The 26,064-nt window shown below is 36.5% G+C and overlaps 1 protein-coding gene and 1 non-coding gene across 7 annotated transcripts in view; one reads left to right on the top strand and one right to left on the bottom strand.

Annotated features, from left to right (window-relative positions):
• The window catches only part of faf (ubiquitin carboxyl-terminal hydrolase-like faf), a 607,647-nt gene that overhangs the window by 123,052 nt on the left and 458,531 nt on the right, over window positions 1–26,064 (top strand). For all 6 annotated transcript variants that reach the window (XM_069845718.1, XM_069845714.1, XM_069845717.1 and 3 more), the window contains 5 exons: window positions 4,811–5,085; window positions 8,528–8,628; window positions 8,733–8,833; window positions 9,124–9,338; window positions 13,830–13,944. In XM_069845718.1, the coding sequence (XP_069701819.1) occupies window positions 4,811–5,085; window positions 8,528–8,628; window positions 8,733–8,833; window positions 9,124–9,338; window positions 13,830–13,944 (807 nt within the window). The remainder of the gene's footprint in view (window positions 1–4,810; window positions 5,086–8,527; window positions 8,629–8,732; window positions 8,834–9,123; window positions 9,339–13,829; window positions 13,945–26,064) is intronic.
• On the bottom strand, window positions 23,902–23,973 carry TRNAN-AUU (transfer RNA asparagine (anticodon AUU)). Its single transcript has one exon. It is a non-coding gene; the product is annotated as a tRNA-Asn (tRNA).

Consider the following 26,064-nt stretch of genomic DNA (forward strand, 5'->3'; position numbering starts at 1 on the left):
GATTTGCTAATGTATACTACAAAGATTAAGATCTACAGAATAGGGAGGTTGTGGCAAGATCTCCCATCTACATCACTGTAAACAATGTGTAACTGTGTCTGCTGTGTGAGGTCTAGCATTGTCATGTAAGATTATAGCATTGCCCAACAGTTCTGGACATTTCTCTCGTACTTCACGACAAAGATGGTACTGCATAAACAACGCATAATACTGTGCATTTACAATTCGTCCTTCACGAACTGGATGGCACACTAAAACAACTTGACTGTCATATGCCAAAATGATCATCAGCTTTGTGAGTGAGGGATTTTATCATACCTTGTGTTGTGGTGGTGCATGATGACGCCATTTATTGAACTTTCGCTTCAATTCGTGTTCGTATGCTCATGCCCATGTTTCATCAATTGCAATGCTGTAATCAGCGTGCTGTTTCCTTCATGGTGAAATCTTTCAAGATTGATATGACATATCTCATATCGTGTCCACTTTTGTACCTACGGTAAGTGGTGTGGCACCCACTTGGCAGTAATCTTCTACACATTTAAGTCCTGCTGTAGAATTTGGCGCACTGATGACACAGGAATACTGGTATGCTGGGATAATTCCATCACAGTCCAGCACCTGTCTTCCATTAGACACTGCTCGACCACAGCCACTAAAAATACAGTAAAACCCTGATAAGACGCTGTTCAAGAGACTGTGTGTAAACCGTGTATTAACTGGGACCGCATATTAGGTGGATATACTAATTTTGACTTATATACAGTATCTATTAGCATTTTTCTTTATTGAAATACATGATTCATGAAAGGTAATACAGTATTACTCCATTATGTAAATACTGTACTACTTTCGAAAAAAGTCATTTATAGTTGTTTGCCGTGTGCATGTTCTCAAAGTTTTCATGTTTACCACACTTCACTTTCCTGCGCTTACATTTCCAACGAACAGGGTATTTTATAAAGGTGTTATATATGAAATGTGTAGGGATCAGACAAAAAAAAAAGTATTACACGGATAGCATAATAAATGGACATGTCTTATCGAGGTTTTACTGTATCTCTGTGAGCTGACAGAACATCCACTGTGAGTCAGGTCTGCTGTTGACTGTCTTCCCTGTTTGAAAGGCTCTGCCCACCTTTCCACTACATGATAGAGCATAGCACAATTGCCCAATGCTTTCTGTAGCACTGCATGACATTCTCGTGTATTGCAGCTGCAGAGAATGGCTATCTTGTTCAACTTTGGTTACTTCCATTATGTACTGCTGTCATCAGACAACTGACATAGGGAGTATGATCACAGTCTAGTAGATATAGTCACGAAGCTCAATATGTAGGGAATATGCATCCATAGATAGTTGCTAATCACTAGGATCGCTACTATCACCTCATCACAGACAATGCAAAATAGCCGGCATAGTCTGTTGTTCCTAGTACCCTCAACAACTCAAGCTTCGTGACTATATCTACTAGACTGTGGTATGATCACATCCAGACCAGTGTTCTCATATCTCATTTGGTGACAACATTAAGAAGTTCATGAAATATATTTTCAAATGCATATATTAAATTTTCAGCATTGGCATATTTCCGGGAAATAAGAAATAGTTGCCATGACTTATGAATCAGCTTTCGTATTTTTTTTTAATTTAAACCAATTTCAAATTCTGATTCCTTTTATTATTGTACGTTTGGTTATTGACTAATATATTATTGTTCATTTTTTTCATTGTTGAAATTTATGTATTAAATTATTGTTGTTGACCAGTGCTGAGTTGTAGTCTAGATCACATGTACTGTATAACAGATTGGCCAGTCCAATGTTAAAAACAGTAGCATGTGGAAGAGAACAACCACCAGATTGCCACCATCGATTGGGAACAACCGCTAGCTGGAAATATAGTTGCTCCATGCAATTCAAACGGGTGTTATAACTTGATTTCTTATGCAGTAGCTAGATGGCAGCATAGTGAAATTTGATAAAAGTTGTTGCCGTCAAAGCCTATGAGGCTGAGCAATCTGTTATATATGTGATCAGATGTTGTAGGCAATACAGCCATTGCCATTAATTTTCTTTCTTTCCAATATAGGAGGATGAGAGAGATGTAGTAAAAAGAACGGTTTTAATGTAGGCACCATATTTTTATGTTATAGCAGTTATTACCTACATGCAACTCTCGAAACTATTTGGAGGACAACACCTGTCATTAGTTACAGATCCATATGACTTAGCCAGGAGGACTGTCAGGCAATGCCACTGTACACATCTCCTCTTCATCACCAATACAGAGGTTTTATAATTCTCATTACAAACATTTAGGGCCGTATTCATAGACATTCTTAGCACGGACTTCTGGTGGATGATCAGTGAACTAACGTTTTTCGTATATTAAACCAGTGTTAGCGATATATGATATGAATCCTATACAAGTAACCAGTTAATAGCAGGGGCTAGTTTAGCATGCTTGTAGCACAGGCTAGCAAAATGTCTATGAATAGCACCTTTAGGGGTTGTAGAGGGGACCAAGTAGATAAAGTTTTGACTGGGAACCCATGTCCGGAAATGTATCATTTCGATGCAAAATAAGTTTGAAGATCGAATCGATTTTACATCTCCCACTTCACTAGAGACAATGAGCTCTTGCCAGTGTGCACTACAAGAGTGGTTCCACGTACCGCCTAACGGGCCCCAGGTACTTGACCTTCCTGCTAGAGGTACTGGTAGAGTTATGTGAAGATTTGCCACTGGCACTACGTCAGCAAATGTGGTTCCAACATGATGGCACACCCGCGCACTTTTCACTTGCTGTCCGCAAACATATCTACCAAACATTTGGGGAAAGGTGGATAGGTCGAGGTGATCCAACTACTTGGCCACCACTGTCGCCAGATTCAACTCCTCTCGACTTTTTCCTTTGGGGCCATATGAAGAACTTTGTTTATGAGACTCCTGTAGAGTCGGAGGAAGATATTCATTGTCTCTAGTGAAGTGGGAGATGTGAAATCAATTCGATCTTCAAACTTATCTTGCATCGAAATGATACATTTCAGGACATGGGTTCCTAATCAAAACTTTATCTACTTAGTCCCCTCTACAACCCCTAGAAGTTCAGTCGCCCTTGGTAGCATAGTTGGTATAGCGCTAGCCTTCTATGCTCTAGGTTGCGGGTTCGATCCCGGCCGAGGTCGATGGCATTTAAATGTGTGTAAATGCGATAGGCTCGTGACAATAGATTTACTGGGATGTAAAAGAACTCCTGTGGGACAAAATTCCAGCACACCAGCGACGCTGATATAACCTCTGCAGTTGCGATCGTCGTTAAATAAACCATAATTGACAGTTTACCTAGAAGTTTATATTAGGAATTATGAAACACCCTGTATATTATATTGTAAATCGTCACTGTGCCTCCATAATCCACTCTGCATTGAAACAGATTTTTTTAGGAGAAAGGAAAAAGCATTATCACTTTTAATTCCCTTGATTTTCAAAGCTACTTGCGGTATAATTTCAATCATTACATGAAAAATGATGAAATTATACCGAAAGTAGCTTTGAAAATCAAGGAAATTAAAAGTGATGTTTTTTTTTTCTTTCTTTCTCTTCAGAAATCATTTTAAATGCACGTAACAGATTTTGGAGACTCGGCGACAAAATGCTCTTCTAAAATTTACCTTTCCAGCAGTTTCAAAGTTTCTGTTCTTATTATTAGGGTCACTGAGTATTGTTCAGGATTATAATAATAATAATAATAATAATAATAATAATAATAATTATTATTATTATTATTATTATTATTATTATTATTATTATTATATTACTACTACTATTAATAATAATAATATTATTATCACCTCTTTTGAGAGGGTTTCAAGAATCCAATAAACAAACTGTTTGCAAAGCTAAGCTTTAAAGTGTATATGTTCCTGTTGTTTAATTTACTCGTAGCAGTGTTCGGTATGTCCCTGATTAGTACAACAGCATGAGAGGCATTTTAAAATGTAATGCACTCAGCACTTCCTTCCTATCTCTTATCCTGGCAATTAGCATCGTGCATTACAGATGCTACATTCAGTTCAAGTTTATCGAGTATAGTGAAGTTCGATTTTCGTCGATGTTCGCTCTGCAGAAGGAGGCCTGTCATGCTTGTTCCACCTTGTCACAAAAATGTTCGCTGTCCTCCACTCCTACCTCATGTTTTAACTGCTTAAGGATTTTAGCAGATCTTGTGACTAGTTTTTCATACGAAATAAGACGAACTTTGTAATGTTTTGGTTGGCGCTCCCATGTTCGAACATTGCAGGACACTATTGGCAATTTCACAAAAGCAGAAGCTGTGTTGATGGGTTGATCAAGTAACACATTCACTGCGGACAGTCTGTAGTTCCTTGCCAGTCTATATTCTCACTATTTTTTTCCTCATGATGTTACAATATGACCTGTCCTGGGCTCGAATTGATAGCCTACTGCCCAGTTCCAGCCAAAACTCTGGGAAATAAATTATAAGATATGTTACAACACCAAGAACTTGAACGAGTGCAGTCAGACTGATTACTGATGCAGTGAACAAGCTTAGTGGATCTGAGAAGTGTGATGTCACCAATTCTATAACTTCGGAAAATTGTGAAGTTGGATTGCAAGCATTATATTAATCATACAACGCTAAGGTTTTCACAGAAACTAATCTCTACACCTGATCAATTATAAATAATCATTGTCAATCTAAAAATGTATTTTATAAGTTAACAGGGCCTATAATTTATCATGTTTGTAAAAAATGTAGTGATTGTTACTGATTCATTGTTAGGTGCTGACACTATTCTGGAATCTTGCACATTCGGACGATGTACCAACAGAGATAATGGACCAGGCTCTGACAGCACATGTAAAAATACTGGATTATAGCTGCTCGCAGGAACGAGATGCTCAGAAAACAGTGTGGTTAGATAATTGTGTAGAAGAATTAAAAACTGGTGACAAATGGGCCTTACCAGCACTTAAACAGATTCGTGAAATATGCTGCTTGTATGAACCTTCACCTAATATGAATCACTCACAACGTAGTCACCATATATATTATAGGTGAGGTATAGTAAAAATAGTAAGATAGACAATAATTAGTATAAGCAAATATCCGTTAACTTGAAACATTTTTAACATTTTTATATGATTTGGGTTATGAATTTTGACAACAGTTTACTAGTAAGACATTTTCAAACTCATGTGTGTGGCACAAGCACTAGTCGAAAGATGGCTGCATTTGTGGCTCAAGCACTAGCACGCTGGTCTTCCATCCAGGCGATCTGGGTTCAATTCCTGGATAGGTCGTGATGAAATTTGTGGTGGAAAAGCAGACATTGCAGATGGTTTTACTCAGTGTACTCCCACTTCCGTCATACCACCAACACTGTTTTCTCGGGGTACTCCTATTTTCCTCTATTTTTTTTTTTAGCAACCCTCCAGTTTCCCCTCACTTCATCTATAATCTGCAGTAGTTACTAGGCTGGAGTGAAGTCTTTGAGGGTAGTATGGGTTTCCGATATTGATGGAAGGACTTGGGGCTTCAGGCCTTGGGGCTTATCACACTACTAGATTCTCGATTGAGGAAGGGACCTGGCTCTGTCACACTTAGGCAGGATGGTCCACCTGTCAGCATCAGATTCACGAATGCTCTCCCTCCCCCCCTTTGGTCACCTGTGAGATTTGGACAGTCACTGTACAGATATAGGGTACACAGTGGGCCAAGGCAAGCCTGAGTGGAAGAACTTGTTCAGGGTTTGATTCTCAAAAAACAAAGCCAAGTTAAGTTGTGAGCCCTTCATTAATTTAATGACTCTTTCATTGGTTTTCATGTCAGATTCCTGGGTTGAAATCCCATCAAATGTAAATTAATGTTATTTATGTAAAGATGGTATTGAGACAGAATTCCTCAGAAGAATCTTGTTCCATTCTCGTAGTTCCAGTATTTCTCATTATTGTCTTATTATGCCATGACATGAAATGCTTGGGCTTATTCTGTAAATAATTATTTTGTAGTCAGCACTGTGACATCTTTCTGTAAATAGAAGTTATTTCATGTTTTTATTTGGGCTAAAAGTAGACTAGAAAAGATAATAGTAATTGGTAGGGTTGCCAGATTAAGCTGAAGGCAAGTCTGTTGTCCCATAGGTGAATGATCAGTATTTTTGTTAATATTATTATTATTATTATTATTATTATTATTATTATTATTATTATTATTATTATTATTATTATTGTCATTGCTACTGCTGCTGTTATAGTTAATTTATCCACTTCTCAAAATTGAGATCACTTTGGGCCAGTCCCTACCATCATATCCCACCTCCCACAAATCCATATTAATATTATACTCTCATCTACGTCTCAGCGTCCGCAAAGATCTATTTTCATCCAGCCTCCTAACTAACACACTATATGCATTTCTGGATTTACCTATATATGCTACATGCCCTCCCCATCTTAAATTCTGGATTTAATTTTCCTAATTATGTCAGGTGAAGAGTACAATGCGTGCAGTTCTGCATTGTGTAACTTTCTCCTTTCTCTTGTAACTTCATCCCTCTTAGCCCCAAATATTTTTCTAAACACCTTATTCTCAAACACCTTGAACCTCTGTTCCTCTCAAAGTGAGAGTCCAAGTTTCACAACTATACAGAACAACTGGTAATCTGTTTTATAAATTTCAACTTTCAGCTTTTTTGAGAGCAGACTAGATGACAAACGTTTCTCAGCCAAATAATAATACGTATTTTCCATATTAATTCTGCGTTTAATTTTCTTCTAAGTGTCATTTATATTTGTACTGTTGCTCGAGATTTTTTAATTTTTGCACCTTTTCAAACTATAAATTTCCGATTTTTATATTTTCATTTCGTTTTATGTTCTATTCACGAAACATATTCATATACTTTGTCTTTTCGGGATTTACTTCACACCTATCTCTTTACATGTTTAAGTAAAATTCCCGTGTTTTTCCTAATCATTTGTGGATTTTCTCCTAACATTCACATCATTCGCATAGACAAGTAGCTGATGTAACCCGTTCAATTCCAAACCCTGTCTGTTATCCTGGACTTTCCTAATGGCATATTCTAGAGCAAAGTTAAAAAGCAAAGGTGATAGTGCATCTCCCTGCTTTAGCCTGCAGTGAATTGGAAAAGCATCAGATAGAAACTGGCCTATATGGACTCTGCTGTAAGTTTCACTGAGACACATTTTAATTAATCGAACTAGTTTCTTGGAAATACCAAATTCAATAAGAATATTATATAAAACTTCTCTCTTAACAGAGTCATATACTTTTCTGAAATCTATGAATATCTGATGTACTGTATCCTTATACTCCCATTTTTCTCCAATATCTGTTGAATACAAAAAAATCTGATCAATAGTCGATCTATTACGCCTAAAACCACACTGATGATCCCCAATAATTTCATCTGCATAGGAGTTAATCTTCTCAAAAGAATATTGGACAAAATTTTGTATGGTGTCAACGAAAGTGATACTCCTCTAATGTTACTACAGTTAGTCTTGTCCTCCTTCTTAAAAATAGGTACAATTTATGACTCATTCCATTGTTCTGGTACAATTTCCTTTTCCCAAATAGCAAGTACAAGTTTATAAATTTTGCTAGATAATGCTCTTCCACCCTCTTGTATTAATTCTGCTGGAATTTGATCGATACCTGGAGAGTTGTACTTTTTCAGATTTTCTATCGCAATTTCGACTTCAGAAAGTGTGGGTTCAGGTATAAATGGCTAAACAGTTTGTATTTGAATTTCGTCCTGATCAATTCTATTTGGCCTATGTACATTTAGTAGTTGCCCGAAATAGTTTTTCCATCTGTTCAGGATTGAATGAGAGTCTGCAAGCAAGTCACCATTCTCATCCTGGATTACGTTTACCCTTGCCTGATATCTGTTCTTAAATTCCTTTATACCCTTGTATAAATCTCTAATGCTTTTATTCTTACTATTTGTTTCTACTTCATCAGTTTTTCCTTCAAGTAATCTCTCTTTTTTTATTCTTAAGTGTGCGACTTGCCTCCTGTCTTTCATTGGAATAATTATCTCTATTCACCTCAACTGGATCCTGTAAGAATTTCAATTTTGCCTGTTTGCTTCTTTCTACTATCGTGGAACAATCTTCATCAAACCATGGTTTCTTCTTCTTAGTTTCATATAACCTATGCTCTGCTCAGATGCAATTTTGATATTATTTCTGATATTTCCCCACATGCTATTAACATCTAACAACAGACTTTTTTAAAATGGCTCATGATTAATGGTTAATTAAAAACACACACTCACTCTCACACTCACACACTCCGCTCCCTCTTCCTCTTTCTCGCTCTCTCTCTCTCTCTCTCTGAGTATATACGAAACGAAATTTGTTTCGTATACTAGAAAATTGAAGCTTGTTAATATAAGGGATTGCTAACTGTATTGTGTAACATTTGATGCTCTGTCATTTCTAATAAGAGCTCAACATTTTGTTCCAGGCAAGAAGTAATTGAAAGACTCCAAAACCAACATAGCCTTGTAATTTTAGTTACTAATAGTCTCACATCGTATATGGATAAAGTTAGACAAATAGCTAAAGGTAAATGGTAGTACTAATTAGTTTTTATTTGCATCTACATAAATAACAAAATCATATAAAATTGTTTAATTAAAAAATTATTGAAAATAATTTCTTTGTTTCAGAAAATAATGACTTGGACCCAAACAATTTTTTCCCAGATAACAGGTATAATCATATACAGCAAGTTCAAGAAAGATTGAATTTCTTAAGATTTTTACTGAAGGTGTGTAAAATTCGTTAACACTTTTTTTGAGATCTCATATTCACAGTTCTTGGTTGCTCCCATTTTAAAAAATGATTACATTAGTCTGAGCATGTAACAGTTTCTGAAATGAAAGTTTTACTCATATAGAGCATTGACATTGAGTTTTATGTAATCAGTTACCGAGCTTTGAAAACTCAGTACCATAAATTAAATTCATCCTTTATGCTGATGTAGTTACTGTATTTATCATTACGTATTCATGGGTTGAATTGCAAATGACTCTGTAAACTTTTGTTACTTTATCCTAGGATGGCCAACTTTGGCTCTGTGCTGATCAGGCAAAACAAATATGGCAGTGTCTAGCTGAAGAGGCTGTCTTCCCTTCTGATAGAGAGGCTTGCTTCAAATGGTTTTCCAAACTTATGGGAGAAGAACCAGATTTAGATCCAGCGATAAATAAAGATTTTTTTGAAAATAATATTCTCCAGTTGGATCCAACATTGTTAACAGAAAGTGGCATGAAGTGAGTTATTTTGTGACTTCATTTTCATGGTAACTAAAAACATTTAGAATTATAGCTTAGTTGACTCTCGATAATTTGCGGTAATTAATGCATGAACTTCCACAAAATATCGAAAATCGCGAATTATCCTCAACAATTTTTATTAATATTTAAAGTCCAGTAAACGTTACACTAACAGGTTTAATTACTAAAATACACATCAAAATCAAGTACAAAATGTGAAACATTGAAAAATGTTTTGAAACATTGGCGAAATTTCATACATTACAGGCTTTGGTATATTATACATTCTACATCATTTCAGCTTTATCTGTGGACATTGTGCTACAGGCAATGAAACGTGAATTCTGCTATGCTATGATTGGCAGTGTGAGTCGAAAGATGTTGGCGTTGCGAGGAAGAGAAGAGAATATAGAGTAAAACTGAAATGACGTTACTTGCCCCCCCCCACCCCACTCCCCACCAATAAAACACTGCGAATTACTCACTAAGCAAATTAACTGCACACAAATTATCGAGAGTCTACTGTAATTGAGGAGATATCATTCTGTGTGTGCAAAATTAATAGAATAGTCACAGTCAAAAATTTTTTGTATCAGTTAATTCATATTGACTATTGTCTTAGTGAATTTTATTAAATGTTATTAATATTGTCTTGAATAAAATTATGAAGCACAAGAGTAAAGATCTTTAGGGCATCTGAGGAGAATATGGCGTGAGAATAGAGATAATGCGAAGTAGTACCACATGCCAAATTTTTGTTGTGTTCCTCTATGTAAAAACCAAGGAAAGTTTTTGCCTTGAATAAGTTTCCAAATAATACTTACAGCTAACTCTTGGACCTGTTCCCACCACACATTCACGTGCAGCTGCATTAATTTCGTTGTTGGTGTATTCTGCTTTGAAAGTATATAACACAAATATATAATCCATCTGAACATCTCATTTTACATATAAAACAATATCTTTAGTTTCACATGTGGCTGAAGTGAAGCAGAGAAATCTTTGAAACATCCATCATTATTAGGAAATGATTTGGATCCTTCTGGTTTCTCTGATATTGGATGATGGACCTTTATTTCCATCTGAATATAGTAAAACCCCATTTTAACACACTCGTTTTTTAGGAATTCCGATTTTTAAGGAATAATTTTTTATGTTCCAGCCAAATTACCATAAGAATAACATAATTAATTCCTGCTTTTGAGGAAACCCAGTTTAAGGAAAAGCCCACTTAAGGAATACTTTTCAAGTGAATTTTGTGATAATGAACCCCGAAATATTGACTCAATATTAATAATCAATAGTATCGGCATATTTGATAGCACATCTCAATCAATAGTAATGTGGCATCATGCGACAGAGTTATTTTTTTACCATTCTTTATGGGCTTGCTTTGCGCTGCTTTCACAGAGTGATTGCTTTGCTTGCTTTGTTCTCACGAGTTGTGTGAGTCCTGTTTTCAAGTTTTTTTTTTGTTAGTTTATTCTGTTTATACAGTGTTATAATGACAACTAAATGGAAGAAATTAAATATTGGACAGAAAGTGAAAATAATAAGGGATGTTGACGCTAATCCTCCGCATTATCGCATATGGCAAAAGCATGATTTGCCAACTACTTCAGTATCAGTATGTGGAATAATAAGAAGAAGAAAAAATGTTTTAGTGTGGTTCAGATTCGTATCTCACCATTTCAAGAGTCCGAAAATATACAGTAAAACCCTGCTTTTATATTCCTGCTATTTACATTTTCCTGCCATTTACACTGTTATTTTTTGGTCTCTTCTATTTTCATATGTTCATAATGTTATATAAATCTCGCATTTACATTTGAGTAATTTCAAATTTGCCCAATTTACACCATTATGAGCAGACACAAAATGACGCCTCAAATGCTAGGAAGTTACATGGCATGTTTGTTATCTAGCAGATGTACTTGTATTACGAATTTCAGTATCGCCAACATTGTACTTTTACAGCCACCGGTAATACTGATCTCATTCTATGAATGTTTTAAGCAAAATTGTTATATGTGCATTTGTCAACCTGCGTATTTATAAATACAATAAAGGATTGCTGACACACTCTCGTATTTTTATACTGTTGTACATAATTTAAATGAGTATTTATTATAACGCATTGCTATTGTAATAAGTTTTTTTTTATACAGTATTGAGTGAATTTGATGATGAAGAAGGATAGGAAAAGTTTCTCAATCAAAGAGAAGATTAATATTACTCGACACTTTTTTGGGATCACATGTTGCTTTGGCAAAGAAGTTGGTGATATCGGTCTCGACTATTAACACCATTGTTAAATTTTTAGAAACAATTGAAAGAAGTGCAACTGAGTGTGGACCCAATTCGAAAAAGAGGAAATATGTTAGATTATAGATGTCCAATTGTAACAACCCACAGCGCATATTCTTTAAGGTCGTTTTTCCTATTTTGTATGGAAAGTTATTGACCTTAGCAGAGTATTCTTGACGTGCAATATCTCCTGGTTCTGTAGGTGTTTGGACACCCATATGTTAGATATTCAGAATATGATGAAATGGAAGAGATTTTGAGAAACTGGTTCCAGACAACAAGGGCATGAACATACCAATTAGTGGCGTTGATTTGCGTGACAAAGCTTTAGAAGTGGCAGACATGCTAGGCATTGAGAACTTTGTTGCTTCTAATGGCTGGATAGATCGCTTCAAGAAACAGTACCCTGTTGTATATAGGGAGGAATCCAACAGTGTGGATGAAGATGCAGTTTCTCACTGGGACACCAAAATTCGCGAGTTAATGAGGGGGTACGGCCTAAAAGACATTTTCAGTATCGATGAAACTGGTCTGTTTTTGGACCTACCCAATAGAACTCTGTCAGTGAAAGGTGAACCATGCCATGGAGGGAAGCATAGCAATGTTCGTCTGTGATGTTGGGGGTAAATGCTGATGGAAGTGAAAAGCTATACGTCCATATGTAATTGGGAAAGCGAAGAAGCCACACTGCTTTACAAATGTTAAAACCCTACTGACTGCGTGTGAGAACAATGGTAAGGCATGGATGACCTCTGAATTATTTTCTAAGCAGTTAATATGCCCTCGATGCAAAATTGAGGGTGTACAATAGGAAGATTCTGCTTATTATTGATCAGTGTCCTGCCCATCCTCAAACCTTGCACCTAAGGAATATTTAGTTGAAATTTTTGCCAGCCAATTGTACAAGCAAATTGCAGCCTTTAGATTTGGGCATTATTCATGCTTTTCAAGGCAAATTACAAGAAGAATCTGGTGCAGAGGGCTTTAACCTACATGGAGTGTGCCAGGATGCGAAATACATTAGATGTCCTCCATTTTATAGCAAAGGCATGGAGGGAGGTGAAGCAGTCTAGCATTATCAACTGCTTCCAAAAAGCTGGCATATTTTCAAGAATGACTGAAGAAGAAGTGATTGTGGAAGAAGAGAAAGCAGGCCTACTTGAAAATGCAGACTGGGGAATTCTTCAGCCAGATGCAACATTTTTAGATTTCATATCTGTAGATAATGTCGACTACAGAAGAATAGTTGTTGGAAGAAATGGTTGACATTTTTCAAACTGACGGTGTGAATGGCAGTGGTGATGGTGATGACAGTGATGCTGACGATGATGATGTTGATAATTGTGATGTTATTCCCACAAGTGCAGAGCTAATTACAGCTTTAGGAACACTGTGGTAATATCTTTCTGCTGCCGATGGTGATGACACTATTTTTAAGAATCTGTATGAACTCGAAAAACAAGTAATCATTACAAAACAAAAATAAAAAAGGAACCAAAATATCAGACTTCTTCAGAAGAAAAAACCAGTGGATAAATGTGGTTTTGCAATACCACTAAACTGTTTCCTTCAATTTACACTTTCCTTCAAATTACACAATTTTTTGCTGATTCCTTGAAAAGTGTAAAAGAGGGGTTCTACTGCGATGAAATTTATTGTAAATAATCATTTTAGGCCTGTTTAAGTTACTACAATAATTTTCGGTATGTAACAAATATGTTAGTACTAGTTATTTCAGCCTTTCCTTCTCATTTTGTGTAAATCCTCTTTTAAGGAAAACCCCTATTTAAGGGGGAAAAAAAAAATCCCTCGGAGGTTTGTTAAAAAGGGGTTGTACTGTAATTACCTCCTTGCATATTACATGATGCAGTACTTTTTGGATCCAAAACTTACTTTTGGTCTAATTTAAAAATTCTTATCTCATAGACTCATACATTATATTTCATCGAAGTGATAAAGCCCTTGCTTATATTTTTATGCATTGGAATATTTTAGAATATTTCTAGTAATTTTGAATGCCATCATAATAATTTACAGACTTCTGGCATTATGATAAACACTTTCATTACTGGAAATTCAGTTTTAAATGTGCAAGGAATGAATATATTTTTACAGTTAACTGTAATTGTTTTGTAATTTAAAATCCATGTGCAATATTAACAAAGTGTCTTGTACTTCCAGGTGTTTCGAAAGGTTTTTCAAGGCTGTGAACTCCAAAGAAGGGAAGTTAAAAGCTAAAAGAAGAGCATTCTTAATGGATGATGTAGATTTAATAGGAACAGAATATATTTGGAGGGTAAGAATACATATGAGCTATTTATTTCCTAAGTGGTGTAAGTTCAAAATCGACAGTTGATTTTGGACTAACACCACAGATGAATTCTGTAAGAGGTTCTTTATATACTGACAAGGTGGTTATGTTGTACTTCGAAAATTAATTACATGGAAGCAACACAAGTTGGCATGGTGAATGAATTGACTGAATGCTTCGGGAGCTAGTTAGTGGTGTTAGTCCAGCACACTTGGTCCTTGCTTTCAAGTTGCGACTTACTGAGCAAGTGTGTCACGTTTGTGAAAAGTATTTACATCTTTAACAATAATTGAGTGGCTCAGTGCCAGAGTTGCCTAAGCCACAATTACACTCAAAAACGTAATTGAAGTCTAAACTCAGACCTCGTTTTTTAAAACTATATGCTCCCATTTTGAAATTATTTCTCACTTACTCTAATCTAATATTTATCTAGTAAATCAACTTTGTTACACATATAAATGATAATTTATAGTCATTTTATGCAGAAATCTGCGGCTAAAAAAATTGTGGTTTAGGCAACTCTGACACTGAGCCACTCAATTGTTATTGTTTATAATGAAGTGAATGCACAACAATTCAAACTTGCTGCCTCATGCTCAGTCTTTCAGACTTAATTACTCACCATTCAGAAGGCTGTGTGTGACTCACAAGCTCCATTTTGTTCGGTAAATGACAAGTTAAACTTTAATCCAATGTCAGGATTAGAACAACCATTAGGAATCATGTAGAACACATATGCTTGACATGGGTACGAGGACATGCTGGAACAACCAGCAATGAAAGAGCTGACCAGCTTGCCAAGAAAGCAGCATCCTCTAGTTTAGGCTTCCTATTCCAAGTGTCCAGTCTCGTTCATGAAAGAATAATTAAGAAAGAACATGATGAAGAAATAAAAAAATCACAGGAAAAATAGTGCATAAAGATTATTAATGAAAGAGCTGTTTTTTTTTCCACTGTTTCAGATCGGGTTAAATGTAAATTACTGGCACCCAATTACATTGTTACCCAATTTCTATCGGTTCATTGTAAATTTGATTCTTATTTCCAATGATTTCACATTAGTGACGAGAACGATTATCTCTGCAAATGTCATGAATCATTACAGACTGTTTATCATCTTCTGTTTGATTGCTCAATATTTTGGAGAAAAAGATAACTTCACATTTATATGAATGTAACATTACATATTGTCCTTCTCTTTTCAAAATGTTTGTTAATCCTTGCTGTTGTAAATATTTTCTCAATTTCACTTGTCTTATTTTTAAACATATTTGAATAAAGATTTTATATATTATGCTTATCATTTTAACTACAATCCTAACATACTTTAGGTTCAGTAGGGTTATTTGTAAATTTTGAAGATTCAGTAATAATACTTACTTATTGGCTTTTAAGGAACCCGAAGGTTCATTGCCGCCCTCACATAAGCCCTCCATAGGTCCCTATCCTGAGCAAGACCAGTCCAGTCTCTATCATCATATCCCACCTCCCTCAAATCCATTTTAATATTATTTTCCCATCTACGTCTTGGCCTCCCCAAAGGTCTTTTTCCCTCCGGCTTCCCAATTAACACTCTATATGCATTTCTGAATTTGCCCATACGTGCTACATGCCCTGCCCATCTCAAACGTCTGGATTTAATGTTCCTAATTATGTCGGGTGAAGAATACAATGCGTGCAGTTCTGCGTTGTGTAACTTTCTCTATTCTCCTGTAACTTCATCCCTCTTAGCCCCAAATATTTTCCTAAGCACCTTATTCTCAAACACCCTTAACCTATGTTCCTCTCTCAAAGTGAGAGTCCAAGTTTCACAACCATAAAGAACAACCGGTAATATAACTGTTTTATAAATTCTAACTTTCAGATTTTTTGACAGCAAACTGGATGATAAAAGCTTCTCAACCGAATAATAACAGGCATTTCCCATATTTAGTCTGTGTTTAATTTCCTCCCGAGTATCATTTATATTTGTACTGTTTCTCCAAGGTATTTGAATTTTTCCACCTCTTCAAAGGATAAATTTCCAATTTTTATATTTCCATTTCGTACAATATTCTCGTCACGAGACATCATATACTTTGTCTTTTTGGGATTTACTTCCAACCCTATCGCTTTACTTGCTTCAAGTAAAATTCCCGTGTTTTCCCTAATTGTTTGTGGATTTTCTCCTAACATATTCACGTCATCCGCATAGACAAGCAGTTGATGTAACCCATTCAATTCCAAACCCTCTCTGTTATCCTGGACTTTCCTAATGGCATACTCTAGAGCAAAGTTAAAAAGTAGATTCAGTAATAATAATAATCATAATAATAATGTTTCCTACAACATGAATGAAGAATTAGTGGATATAACCGAGAGACCAAGGAAAAAACAGAGACAGCTGGGGAAGTACTCGAAAAATGTAGCCAAAAATAAAAGGAACAATGGCCTTCCGTGTACAACAAGACAGGGTACCAGTGTTAATGGAAAGATTTTTCGGGAATTGACTGTCAGTGTAAAAGGAGATGTCACAGTCTTTTAAGTGTTGGAAACTGGTGTTTATTAGACAAACGGTTTAGGGAAATGGATGACTTTGAAAACAGAATGCCTATCTCTGTGGAAATGTTCAGCATTCTGATGTGATTAGACTTCGAGCTCGTGATGGATCTAGGCCACCAGTGACGTTTATGAATTTGTTCTTCCTTACCTCGAAGAACATCTCTATTCAAGTACGTAAGAAGTTCTTCCTTGATGTCGACCTGGTTGGCGAGTTGGTATAGCACTGGCCTTCTAAGCCCAAGGTTGCGGGTTCGAACTCTTGCGGGACAAAATTCCGGCACATCCGGCGACGCGATGTAACTTCTGCAGTTGTGAGCGTCGTTAAATAAAACATAACATTTAACATCTTCCTTGACACATTTCAAATAACTGATGGGAGTCTATGTTGTGCCTTAGCAAAATTCCGATCTGCAAAATTTCCAGAAGAGGATAACAGGGGTAAGAAAGAAAATCCAAGACAAATTTCACAGCAGGACCTAAATTTGGTTAAGGAGCATATCGAAAGCTTTCCATTGTATGAATCACCTTATATGCGGACCCATAATCCCAACAAAGATTATTTGAATGAAAACTTAGACTTACACAAAATGTGTTATTTATACAAAGAGTGGTGTTGTGGAAAGAAAGCAATTCCTGTAAAAGAGAGTTACTATCGCGATATTTTTAATACTCAGTTCAATTTTAACTTCACAAACCAAGAAAATGTATTCATAAGACATAAAAGATTAGAGTTAGTGACCCAAAGCTCTCTGATAAGCAGGAGAAAGAAATACAGGTGGCTCACGAGTTTCATCTTTGGAAGCCAGAGAAAGCTAGGGAATCAGTGAGGGCTGATAAGGAATTGGGCATGAATATAACATATATATAAAAACGCTACATGAAAATAATCCAAATATTTAATGTTGTCTCTACAGATAGCTCTTCCCTGTTCAATCAGTATCTGGTGCTTACTACAAGCGAAACATGTGCGTCTATAACTCTGGAGTCCATGTTGTTTGTATGGAGAAAGGTTTCTTTTATGTATTGGACGAAAACAAAAGATCTAGAGGATCTCAAGAAATAGCAGCATGCTTGTTGAAGCACTTCAACCTATTTTGCATATAATTTACTCACACTGCTTCAGGCCAGAATTGGAACATCAAGATTGCACTGACATTGATGAAGTTCCTGCAGTTTCGGAAGAATATTGAAGTCACAGAACAGAAGTTCCTAATATCTGGATATTCGTACCTGCTGAAAGATCGTGATTTCAATTCAGTAGAAAAATAATCCAAGGGAAAGATTATTTACATTCCCAGTGACTGGTACTCAGTGATGGCCAGTTCTCGATGAAGAAATCGATTCTTCATAACAGAGATGTCAAACATTGATTTCTTTTATACTGAGCTCCTTGAGAAAGCTGTCGCCAAGAGCAAAAAGAGTTCTGGAGGCAACAAAGTCACATGGGTAAAAATGCAATGTATTCACTATAAGACAGCTCACCAGTACACCGTATTTTACAAAGTAAGCCTCAGTGAGGGATCAATTAAAAGCTTTGGACATAACACCTTCAAGATGTCGTCGTCCAGCATGTTACTCTATCAAGATGGATGACCAGTTTCTGTTTTGAAGCGGAATTTTGTTCTGGATAAAAATCAACAGGTTCTAAGGCTATTGTTATTCTGATCAGTTGCTTTGACTGATTCATATCCTTGTTATCGCATGATTGGCAGAATTCCATAAACTTCTGGAGATTTGTAAGGGGATTTCCATTTCATTTTATCCTAACTGATGATGTCCTTGGCTACTGCCCAGTTTTCCCTGGCGACTCCATTTTGGGAAACTCCAGTTCAAGACTGTCTACCTGTAATAGACTCATGAGTTATTGATCCAGGAAGTAGAACTCGAAGTAACTCCTCTATTTTTCCTTTCTGTGTTTTTGTATATTCTCCATTATCCAATTGGCAAATGCAAATAACTAGACATTGGATTTATATTCTTCAAAACCCATGCCACAGAGCATCCTAGAGTTGATATTGTGTCCTTTGGAAGGGCTAAGTCATAAGTCTCCGAAATGTAGTAATAGATAAATGAGTTACAATGACTGGAGCATGTGTCTTACAAACCACATTTTGAAATGTGACAGTTAAGACTGTTAACTAAATGTTTACCTCTGATTGAGGTTCTGGCTAATATGTACGAGGCGCTTCCAGAAAGTAAGATTCCCGATTTTTTCCCCTTGGAAGTAAACGTAATTAGCCGTGTCAATTGCGCATGCGTAACAGATCTATGACGTCAATCATATGCCAGCCGGACAGGTCCTGCCTAGTGCCAGTAGCATGGCAGCAGTGGTCCGAAATGGAAGCTCTTATTCCTTCTCCTGCCGCCTGCGAGGTTCGGTCGGTGATAAAGTTCTTTAATGCACAAAGCATTGTGCCAATTGAAATTCATCGGCAGCTCTGTCAGGTCTATGGGCCGAACATCATGAGTAAGCAGATGGTGCGTCGCTGGTGTAGGCAGTTTTCCGAAGGTCGTCAAAGTGTCCATGATGAAGAGCGCAGTGGGCGACCGTCCCTCATCAATGATTGTGTTGAGCTGGTGCGCCAGTTCATCATGGAGAACCGTCGTTTCACGATTACGGAGCTGAGCCGCCATTTTCCGCAGATATCGCGATCCTTGTTGCACGAGATTGTCACTAAGCACCTGCTGTTCAAAAAAGTGTGGGCCAGGTGGGTGCCGAAAAACCTAACACCCGAACACAAAATACAATGTTTAGGAGTAGCACTGACTTTCTGCAATGGTATCATGATGATGGCGACGAGTTCCTCGACAGGATCGTCACGGGCGATGAGACTTGGATTTCGCACTTCACCCCGGAAACCAAGCAGCAGTCAATGCATTGGCGGCATAGTGGATCTCCAGTCAGGACGAAATTCAAACAGACGCTGTCGGTACGGAAAGTGATGTGCACGTTGTTCTGGGACAGGAAGGGCTCTCTGCTCATTGACTTCCTTCCAAGAGGTGAAACAGTGAACGCTGACCGTTACTGTGAAACACTGCGAAAATTGCGACGTGCCATTCAAAACAAGAGGCGTGGAATGATTACTGCAGGTGTTGTGCTCCTCCATGACAATACTCGTCCACATACGGCTTGGCGCACAGCAGCTGTTTTGACGGAATTTGGCTGGGAGTTGTTTGATCATCCACCATACAGTCCTGATCTTGCTCCCAGCGATTTTCTCGTTTTCTTGCACCTCAAGAAATTCCTGTCCTCCAGTGAGCATTTTGGCAACAACGAAGAGCTGAAGACTTCTGTCACACACTGGTTCCATTCACAGGCGGCAGAGTTCTACGACAGAGGGATACAAAAGTTGATCCCACAATACAAGTGTCTCAATTCTGATGATGGCTATGTTGAAAAATAGCTGAAACATTGTTGTATCTGTTGCCAATAAATGTTTTCCTGAAAGTGTGTGTTCTTTTTTTTTTTAAAAATAGGGAAACTTACTTTCTAGATGCACCTCGTATATCTAATATGAAGCAGTACATCTCACTTGGCAATGTATCAGACGAAGAACAATTGTTTGTATCCATCTGAAGTCTGATTAGTGTAACATTTTATTAGTCAGAATTATATGCAATGGAGGGGAAAGGAACTGGCCACCCTACGCCATTATATCCTTGCTTAGTTGCCTCATGACCGATGACTTATTGGTGTCACTTATGAGGTTCAAACCTGTCTTCGAACAGTTGACTAAACAATAACCACCAAATCAGTGTTAGATTTTGGAAACTAGTGAATCAGGCCTAGAAAGCCTCCCAACAGATATCACATCCACTCAATGCCATTCTTAGCGTTTAGTGCATATGAATATAATGTCTACTCCATTTCTTGCTAAGATCCTTCTGAAACATACTCAATTTTCTCACATGCCTCCTTTAGGAGTGCTTTTTCCTTCCCTCAAAGCTTTCTTTCTCTTAGTAACGAAAGTAGGTCTGTTACCTACTTTTTTAATATCTAGGTTCCTAGACACTATAAAATTGTACAGGAACTCACCTCTGTCATTGATGTTTTTAATTCCTCAGGTGGTGTTTTTTTTTTTTTTTTTTTTTTTTTTTTGTTCGCATCACAGCCGATGCCAGATGCAATCCATCTTATTGACAATTGGCCATCAGTTCCATGTCTCTGGATGGTGAAAGTGATGGATCATTATAGAGAAGATAAGAGTGATCTGAATATAATTTTCCTTGAGCTTTCTTCTGATCCAAATATAATTTTCCTTGAGCCTTCTTCACATGATTTTATATTCACTACCATGAGATTTCAGGAATGTAGTTTCATTAACTGCAAGTAATTTTAAATTCCTCTTAATTAAGATGCAATTCCTGGGAGTCTCATTGAATCTACTGTAAATAAGTTCTCTACCAGACCGCAAAGACTTTTAATTTCTCTATTAACACACCAAGTTTGCTGGATGAGTGCAACATCTCTGGACTTCATCTTCACAGCATTTCCCACTATACTGTCTTGAAGATTCACCTGCAGCATTGTCATCCTCAAATTCCTTATTACTCCTCAGGGCCTTGCAGATTATCTACCAATTCTTGAATTGCCTTGTATGAGCCAAAGTCGACTAAGAAGGTCATCATTTACCCCTCCTCAACCACTTTCTTAACTCATAACAAGCCACTCTTACATTTTTAACTTAGGATTCTGTTTGCTGAATCTTAGCTAATGTGGTAGTTTCATTCGTGTGTTGCGTCCAGATGAGCATTTTGGACCTTTTGGAGAGGTCCTTGGAGTTCACTACTTTCAGCTTCACGTTTTTCCAAAGACCTTGAAGTCCACCTATTACCTGGGTAAATCAGTCCCTGTTGACTACATTTACTTACTAATCTGTATGATGCCCTGCACAAATTACAATTAACAAATTGCAACAGTGTTCCTCTGAGGGAGAAGCATTTATCATATCAGTCACTTTTGACCTGAGCCAGATCTACTTGTTTCTGATTTAGTCTTGAATCAGAATAATGATGGTGAACCACCATTTTGTTACCAATTACAGCATTTGTAAAGGGCATGGTCTTTTGTACGTTTGTAAGTGACTTTGATTTGCCAGTTCTAAATGCACAGATAGTAGTATCGGAACTAGGGGATAAGAAAATTATCTGTGCATTTTGAACTGGCAGCTCAAGGTTGAGCAATGGACCGCATTTGCCACCTGTGCTTACCCCAGTCCTGGATCATTCTCCTCAACAAAAGTCAACTAGAACAGCTGGAATTACCAGTGCTTCAGTTCACAGTTTTCAGTTCAGTGACTTGTGCGTAGTTTGTACTTTTGTATGTTTGTACGTGACCTTCATCTGCCAATTCGAAATGCACAGATAATAGTATCAGAACTAGTGATAAGCAGGATAATCAACACATAGTCAAATGTTGTAAATGAGAAAAATGTTTTAATGAATAACTCTTGTAAAGTTTTATATTACTACTTTATTTTAGTTTTGCGGAGTAGAATGTTAGCAGGATAATACTCTCATAATCTACAAATTTTAAGAATATAAGAAGTAATAACCACAATTATTGTAGAGCTTGAACAGTGTTTATGTTGGTACAGTATACTGAGTATATAAACAGAGACAATAGCAGCAGTAAAAAAAAAGAAGGGAATGATGCCGAAACTGTGAAGATTAGTAGAAAATTATCGAAAAAGGAAGTGTAATCAAATACTCTAAAATGATAATACCAGAAAGTTCCGGTAAAGTGGCGAATGACTCACCAGTGCTGTCTAGCGGCAGGGATTGTAGGAAGCGAGAATGATGTGACGAATAGCGTGTTGAACTGTGATATGAGTTTTGTTCTTCAACAAACACGTGATGTTGTAAGGATTATTCTCATTATAGCTGTACACAATGTCAGTTAATTGTGGAAATGTTTTTGTGTTTTGTAAAAAACTCCGCCAAGCAAAATATACTAGATCTTTCTTCAGATTTCTAGAAGATACAGATTGGGAGTAGTCATATAAACACCAGTAGAACATTACTTTTCTGTTAAAAGATGATGATGATGATGATGATTATTATTATTATTATTATTATTATTATTATTATTATTATTATTATTATTATTACTGTTTCTACTACTGGTACTACTGTTATTTGCTTCTTTTTTTTTGTGCTATGTTCATAAGGTAAATAAATGCAGATAGACGTAAGTTAGTGAGGTTTAATATGGCGCGTCAGCTACTATCGCTATTTGCGTCTAAAATTCTTTAAAAACAAAACACGAACAATCATCATCATCATCATCGTCATTGAAGGTATTGGGCCTAGTGGCCTGTTACGGTCTCTGTCCATCTTTTCATAGGGCATCCCAAGGATCGTCTTCCATGTGGTATATAGCGGAGAATTTGTCTTGGACATTTATGTGCTTTCAAGTCTCTGAACAAAATAACCCCGACAGACACAAACATGAACAATATCACAAGCAAAATGCGAGCACTAACTAAAAATGCTGTCAACAGTTCTAGACGAAACATTTAAAACTAGAGAGACAGAATATCTGTACGAAAATCACAATATATTCAGATCATTTTGATTATCGAACTTCAGTAACCATAATTCGAAACATTAAGAGTAAGTAAAAATAGGGTGTAATAAATTGGAAAAGTATACCATAGTTTCAAATCAGTCGTAGGACTGTTAATTTTTAATAGACTGAAGATAACAGTTATTCTTTCACTGAATTTAACAGCTCCTTCTTCTGAAAATATGAGTCAAAATCGAAGCACAATGAAAGAACTGCAAAGGTCCCAAATAAACATATTAGATCTTGCATCGAGGAAGCTGATGTCAGACAGAAACTACAGACGTTACTCCTCCATTGTGTAATTAGATAGTGCAGTAGCAATGACACATTTTCTATGTTAACTGAAACAGTTACTAAACTGCATAAATCTACTTTACATTGTTCATATAAAACACTTCTTTATAGTTTCTCCATTTAAAAAATTGAAAGTCTTTACTTTTTTATCCAAATAGTATGTCTTGGGATGCGTAACATAAAAATGTGCAAATCGAAGATTTCAGGTATAACTCCCTGTAAAGTTGATTTGAATAATTTCGAGGGAAAAATTGTTCCGGAGCCGGGTGTCGAACCCGGGACCTTTGGTTTAACGTACCAACGCTCTACCACTGAGCTACTCGGGAACTCTAACCGACACCGATCCAATTTTTCCCTCTATATCCACAGACCTCAAAGTGGGCTGACAACCGTCAAGCAACCAATTTCGAGTGCACACTAACTCCGTGTGACTTAAATTGTGGTTTTCTGTTAACGAACAGTGACGTGTATTATGCAAATCAAGATTTCAGGTATAACTCCCTGTAAAGTTGATTTGAATAATTTCGAGGGAAAAATTGTTCTGGAGCCGGGTATCGAACCCGGGACCTTTGGTTTAATGTACCAATGCTCTACCACTGAGCTACTCGGGAACTCTAACCGACACCGATCCAATTTTTCCCTCTATATCCACAGACCTCAAAGTGGGCTGACAACCGTCAAGCAACCAACTTCGAGTGCACACTAACTCCGTGTGACTTAAATTGTGGTTTTCTGTTAACGAACAGTGACGTGTATTATGCAAATCAAGATTTCAGGTATAACTCCCTGTAAAGTTGATTTGAATAATTTCGAGGGAAAAATTGTTCCGGAGCCGGGTATCGAACCCGGGACCTTTGGTTTAACGTACCTTTGGTTTATTATGGTACGTTAAACCAAAGGTCCCGGGTTCGATACCCGGCTCCGGAACAATTTTTCCCTCGAAATTATTCATAAAAATGTGAATTGTTGATTTTGTGAAGAAAGTGGACTCGTGTGTTTTTTTTTTTCATAATAAGTGATTCAGGCAGTTATTCGTACAAATAATTTGTTTAGTCCTATACTTTAAAGGCATTATTAATACTTCACTAAATTAAGATCATTTTTTTTTTTACAATGCAAGAAATCCTAAAAGATGAATATTTGCTCAAGCGGAAATTACAGCTCTGAACACAGCAAGTTTAAATGCCAATTTAATTAAAATTGTTCAAGATGATGAATTCATTAGTCACAAGTGTGCTTAAAAACAAGGAAATGCGGAAATGATATTCCAGTTGCAATGAAAGTTTTGCCGCAACATTCCATTAATGTTCACCTTAAGGCTAAAGAATTCTAAGAAGAAAATTACTGTATATTTACCAAAAGTTAGATCTCTCAAAAATTGACTTCATGAATTTGGTATAGATCCCAGAATAAATCGCACCATTCTATAATTAATATTAAAAATAAAATCCATTATTGTACCATTGAATGAAAAGGTTGTAACTATTATTGTTGAAGATACAATGTTTTTAAAGAAATATATATCTTATAATGCTAAAACAGACACTTTGAAGGATTCTTTGAATTAAGTATAAGTTATAGGCCTAATCAACAAACTTCAACTGACACAAAAGTTTTTGAAGTACCATTTGCAAACCAAGCAATGGTTTTTCAGTATTCGAGGAATGTGCAAAATGTTAAGGCAAACTATGCATAAGTTGTTTTATATCAAAGATACAATGCCTGCAAAGCTTTTAAGATCACATCTACTTGATGTAAAAGATAAACTACAGGATACAAGATCCCTAAAGCAGCAGCTGTGCCAATATCTTCACTGACAAATATTTCATTGTGCTAATAAATTGTTACATCAAAAATAAAATGGATAACCATTAGCCAAGGAACGAAATGCACAATGTATGAAAGTTTCCAAAGTCATGCACAACTAAATCATAATTACGTTTGAAAATGCTAGAATTGTTTCATTTCATATCTATTCCAATAACTTTGTAATTTCTTATTAATTTAAAATGTTGTGAACCTTGTGACTAAATAATTCTGTTCTTTTGCATTTTCTTATTGACATCAAATGCACACCTCTCTGTTTTAATCACGTAACCCATCACGCTACAAGGAGTGTATAAACACTCCAAGCTGCTAAATAGCAGCACAGTCAATATTTTACTTCCATTGATAGTTCATTTTTTCCCCCATTACTTCCCTCTGGTAGCTGTAACATTTTCTTGCGTGTTTTCCATTTGAAATGCTTTATTTTTAGTTTTTATGTTATTAAATTTGTTTTAGTTTGGGTGCTGGGTGGGCACCGGTCCCATACACTGGCCAAAAGTTCTTGAGAAAATTTCTTTCTCCATGAGGACTCGAACCAGCATGCATTCTGTAATGTGAGTCCTAGGGAGGGTGCCTTAGACCACAATGCCAAGGCATGGAATGAAATTTAACATTGGTAAATTGAAAATACTACAAACATAAGATGAACCAACAAATTATGAACGTGAAAAATTAAAAACCTGATGAAACCCAAACTGATGATGAATGGGAAACAAAAGAAGAATAACAACAGCAGAGGAAGTACTTGGTAAAACCCATAAACCGGAGAGTAATAATTGATTTGACAAAGAATGCCAAATAATAACAGAAGGGAAGAACAGGGCGTTTTTCAACATGCTTCAGAAAGAAAACACAAGGAAAGTTACAAAAGTATA

This window comes from Periplaneta americana, chromosome 14 (genome assembly GCF_040183065.1).
Source record: "Periplaneta americana isolate PAMFEO1 chromosome 14, P.americana_PAMFEO1_priV1, whole genome shotgun sequence".
Taxonomy (NCBI): Eukaryota; Metazoa; Arthropoda; class Insecta; order Blattodea; family Blattidae; genus Periplaneta; species Periplaneta americana.